This window comes from Geospiza fortis, unplaced genomic scaffold (assembly GCF_000277835.1).
Source record: "Geospiza fortis unplaced genomic scaffold, GeoFor_1.0 scaffold412, whole genome shotgun sequence".
NCBI lineage: Eukaryota > Metazoa > Chordata > Aves > Passeriformes > Thraupidae > Geospiza > Geospiza fortis.
The window spans coordinates 993,415-998,613 of NW_005054504.1; the positions used below are offsets into that span (position 1 = coordinate 993,415).

A 5,199-nucleotide genomic window follows, 5' to 3' on the forward strand; every position below is an offset into this window, starting at 1 on the left:
CGGGGGCTTGCTGCAGCTCAGGGCAGCAGCGGCAGGGCAGTGGGCGGCAGCAAGGCTCTGGGCAGTGCAGGGGATCCCGGGCAGCCCCTGTGGTTCCCCCTCGGCTGCCCTCAGGATGCAGTGGGGACAAGGTCCAGTGTTGCCCACTGGGGGCTGGAGAAGCTCGCCCGCTGTTGGTGCCCAGCTGGAGAGAGCGGAACTGGGAGGCCAGCAGTTGCTCAGGAGCACTGTGACGGTGCGACACGAGGCCCTTGAGAGGGGACAGCAATGGGTTGTCATCTGCTGTTGTGGCATCAGGCACTTGGTGCATGCTGTCATCCACGTATGGCTGGTTGTCAGACTCCATGCTCTCCCCCAGGAGTGGCTCAGCTGGGCAACGGTCCGGGTGGGAGCTCAGCATGTAATACTGGTCAGCAGAGAGACAGTCCTTTGTGGGGTATGGCGCCAGTTTCCTCCTGCCCACTACTTCTGCCTCCCCATCCCGCTGGCAGAGGAAGGTGTCAGAGATCCACCGGCCCTTGGCATGCAGCATATCCGCTGACACTGAGGCCTGGCACCTGTCCCCTCTGCCAGCTGGGGCTGCTCGCAGGCTGTCCCTCCTGACAGGGGGCTGGGGGGGCACTGGTGCCCGCCAGGCCTCAGGGTGCCAGCTGGCAGACGGCTCAGTCCCTGTGGTCAGGTAGCGCCTGTCAGGGGCTTTGCAGGGGCCTTGGAGGCTGGAATCAATGGACACGGTCTCTTCAAGACGGAGAGAGAGGGTGCAGTCAGAGGCAATGGAGCTGGCAGAGAAGGAGCTGTAGGCCGAGTCCCGCTTGCTGTGGTACATGCCCTGGTCAATGGGTGAGGGGTCTCCTTCATAGCAGGCCTGGCTGGGATGGTCCAGGCTCTCCATACTCCCGATGGAGCTGCTCCGGTCAGTGCTGCAGTGCCAGGACAGTGGGTTCCACTGCAGGAACAGCTTGCTGCTGCCTAGCCCCACGTCGGTCTTACAGGCACCTGCTGCCCCTCATCAAGCTCCACAGAGATTCCAAGGAGCCCATCCCCCCACCTACACCCTCCCTGGGACAACGGAGCACAGGGCAGCAGTACCCCAACTTGCCCTTCACCCCTGGGTTGGGGCCACCACCAGGGTTGCCTGGCACTGGCAAGGGGAACAGGCACAGGGAACACAGGGTGTGTGTGACTCCAGTCACTCGAGACCTCCCAGCTCTGGCAGCCGGGGCAGTGGGACTAAGCAGCTCCTGGCTCTCTCCAGCAGAGCCACAGCCCCTTCCTGCCGGGAGCCGGGAGTAAACAGCCAGGGGAAAGGGTAGTGCAGGATGAGGAGGGACCCCCTATGCCACCCCCACTGCCACAACCCAAGGGGTGTCCTGTCTGCCCTCTCCCCTTGCACAGTCTCATAACTGCCCCCAGGCTCTCACCTGACATCACAACCCGAAGGCCAGGAGAGGCTGAAGGCATCAGCCAGGCAGTGCATGGTGGGGACGTCTGCGCGGCTTTCGGCAAGTTTGGCCACATGCCAGGAATGGGGCCGGAAGACGGGCACGCTCCTCCTGCCAAGAGCAACAGCGGGAAAGGACAAGAATGGGGAGGAAGCCAGGCCAAGGAACCGGGGCTGAAATCACTTCCTACGGGGTTTCCTGTCCCCTCCAGGCCACTGCCCGCCCAAAGGGGATGGCAGCAAGGAGGGTCCAGTCCTGCAAGCACCCGGCACTGGGCAAGGGGATCTCACAGCTCACCCAGCTGGCCAGGGCTCCCTAGACTGCAGCATGCCTGTTGCCACACTAACAGGAGACCTAGGACACAGCCCCTGCGTAGCCCACAGGGAATGACCTGAACAAGGCAAGCATCTCTGCTGGGACTGGATTAGCTCCACCAAGGGAGACTGGGACCACATCTGTCTCCACTGCAAGCCTGACCTTCCCCCTTGTTCTTTTGTCCCTCCATATCTGCAGCAAGCACCAGCCACGTCATGTCTCTGGGAAGGGTCCTGTGCTGGTCTCTGTCCCACCCCCTCACGGCATCCACAGGAGTCTCCAGCCCACCCAACAAATGCCACTGCACAGACATGGTCAGAAGCCACCTCCTGTACCTCCCAACTGCCAAGTGATGCCACATCTACTGACTGGATAAGAGCAGCAAGCTGTGAGGTCAGCACAGGGACTTCCCAGAACCCCCAAACTCACCATGGATGATGCCGAGCCCCAGCACAGTCCCGTGGGACCCCTGCCCCTTGGGCAGTGCCCTTGCGCCGTCCCTGCCCCTGAGTGCTGCTGGAGCTGGAGTCAGTCAGGATGCAGCCAGGGAATGGATGCAGCTGGAGGGGCTGGGGTGGGAAGGGACTGCAAGGCCCAGCCCTGCCTCTCCTTCCTTTCCCAGGCAAGCAGGCAGGCAGGAGGCAGGCAAGCAGGCAGGAAGGGAGAGGAGCGGCCACGCTTGAGGATACCGCCCAGCGAGGGGGTGGTGAGCCCGATGCACTGCCTTGGCTCTGCTGGATGTGGAACCCCCACTTAGCGGGAGTGCTGACAGCAGCAAAGGGGCTGCTCCCCACCCTGTCCCAGAAAGGGGCACCTCCAAGCTGGAGACAAGGGCACCTCCAGGTTCCTGCCAGTCCCCCAGGCAGGTAAAGCCCCACTGGCCCGCCCTGTGTCCCTTCCACAGCACTGCCAACCTGCGAACAACCATCTTCAGAGTGCGGTAGGAGCCCTTGATGAGGATGAGGGCCTCCTGGCGGGATCCGTACAGCGGCGTCCCGCTGATGTTCACCAGCTCATCACCTGGCTGCAGCCGGCGGGACAGTGCAGCCTTGCCCCCATCCTCCACCTGGGTGACAGAGAGGGGCATCAAAGGGAGCACAGCCCCCAGAATATCCCAGGGGATGTTCCATGGCCGCCGTGTGTCAGGGGAGAAAGAGGCTTTAGAGAAGGTGCCTGAGCCCCAGGCACCACAGAGGGATCTGTGGGGCCAGGCTCTCCCCCTTCTCTAGTCACATGAATTTCTGAGCAAGGGCATCACAGAGGGGAGAGAAAGAAAAATGTCCCATCCCAGCAGATTCCCTCACAGGCAGCACAAGGGCCCTTTGTCCAGCATGGATGCCAGCCCCCTGCTGCTGCTTCCAACCCCACATTGAGCCTGTCTGGGCACCCGTGGTGATTTCAATGCCCAAAGGATGCCATCCCACCCTATGTGCACATAGGAGACAATAGTAGGGGAAGTGCTGAGCCCTGGCACATGCCTACCCTCCCTGACACCCATGGCCAAAATGAACCTGTTACTCTGTATTGCTGTGCTTGGAGGAAGTATAGCCATGGTGCTGCCAGCACATGAGATCCTGGCCCATGCCCTCTGCCCTAGCTGGTAGGTGCAGTCCTGGCAGCCCTGGGAAAAGCAGTGCCCGGCTGGGCTAGGCAGTGTCCATTGCCAGCACTGATCTCTACCCATCCTGCCACTGTAATGGCCAGGGATTGCCAACTCCACACCACAGAGCTGGCAAGCGACTGGAGCTGCTTCTCCATGGTGGCAGTAGCACAGGGTATGCAGGTGCATGGGGCAGGACCTGGGGTGCCCCATGCTGACTGTAGATGTGGCAAGACCCTATAGCCACCCACAGGGCAGAGCTAACCTGGCTCCATGCTGGGGCTCCTGCACCCACCCTGCCCATGGGCCCTTCACCCTGCCCAGTTGCTCCCAGGCCTGGCCAGGGAATGAGCTCTGCTCACAGTGCCTGTAGGACCAGTTTGGGCAGCAGCCAGACCTCAGTGCCAGGGAGCACACATGGCTTCCTAGCAGGTCAGTCATTGTGCATGTGCCCCTGGGCACCACTTTCCAGCCCTAATGCTGGGCAGGGCTCAGGGGGCATTCCACTACCCCTGGACAAAATGTCACCTTAGGAGGGAGAAAGGCAGGGGCAGCCAAGCCTCCTGCCCAGCGCACCACTGCCCCATGGCTTTGCCTGGCACAGGTGTGCCCAGAACCAACAGCTCTCCCATTTTTCCAAGAATCTTAGCACTGCAATGCCATACCCAGGCTAGACACAGCCCAGTGTGCCTGCCTGTGCAGGCAGGCTGCCCTCCTACTCAGATGTCAGCCATGGGGCTGCCTTCCTGGCAGGGGACCTTGACTGTCTGTAAGGGCTCCCAGTCCTACCATGCAGTCAGTGGAGCACCTGGGTTTACCCCTTGCCATGCTGCTGCCCACCACCAGGCACCAGCAGAGCATGCAAGGCAGGCTGCACCTTCACCTCAGACCTCTGTCCAGACACGTGCCCACCAGTCCTGCCTGCCACCGCCATGGGGATGAGCCAGAGATGAAAGGTGTCCTCACTTGCTGCAGGACACCACCAGGTCTGCACCCATGTCTGGGCCATCACATGCACTAGGATGGACAGGCTCAGCCCCGGCATTGCTCACGAGGAGCTAAATTTGGCACAACAGCTCCTTGTTCTGCCTTTGCCACCAATGAACTCAGCATTGGCAACTAAACGCCACTGCCTGCTGCCCTGCCTGGCTGAGCCAGCCCAGGACGCTTCCCAAACACCATCCCTGGAGTTCACTCTGGGCCCTGATGGTGGGCACCAGATGGCTCACGGAAATGTTTGCCTGTCTCAGGAGAAACTTGTCTTAGGACTCACAACCAGAACAGTGCCAGAGCTGTGCTCACCCTGCGCCACACCAACTTCCCTCCTTGCCCCTGACGTGCTCAGGGAAGCCTGTGCCGGAGGCCGTTTTCAGCCTCATGGAAGGCTTAAGATCGCATGTGAGCATGCCGTGGGACTCTGCCACAGAAAGGGATCCTGCCCGGAGTGGGCTCAGAGGCCAAACTCAGTCATCGTGTACGGGGACGCCCTTCCTCTTTCTGGCGGTCATCCCCCCACGCCACAGGCGAGGGCCGCCCCCTCTTCGCACACACCTCGGCCGGCCGCAGCGGCGGAGCGGTGACCCCGGGGGACCCTCCCCTGAATGCATAAAGCGCTGGAACAAGCCCCTTTTGTCTACCGAGCACACGCGGTGGCGGCGTGTCCGTGGGAGCGCGGGGGCCGACACCCCGCGGCCCGCAAGCCAGTCCCCTTCTCAAAAGGGGTGAGTGAGGAACATCCCCTCCTCCGGCAACCGGCGGACCCACGGGGACCCATCATCCCGAAGGCCAGCAGCGAGTGGGGACGCGGGCAGTTACTCCTTCGACGCCCGGCTCCCCCCCCCC

At 62.1% G+C, this 5,199-nt stretch overlaps 1 protein-coding gene across 1 annotated transcript in view; it reads right to left on the reverse strand.

Annotated features, from left to right (window-relative positions):
• LOC115948749 (protein Shroom4-like) overlaps nucleotides 1-3,090 on the reverse strand; it is an 8,730-nt gene extending 5,640 nt beyond the window's left edge. The window contains 3 exon segments of the mRNA XM_031063446.1: nucleotides 12-920; nucleotides 1,422-1,553; nucleotides 2,672-3,090. Of these exon segments, the coding sequence (XP_030919306.1) occupies nucleotides 12-920; nucleotides 1,422-1,553; nucleotides 2,672-3,090 (1,460 nt within the window).
• Nucleotides 3,091-5,199: the final 2,109 nt, after the last annotated feature.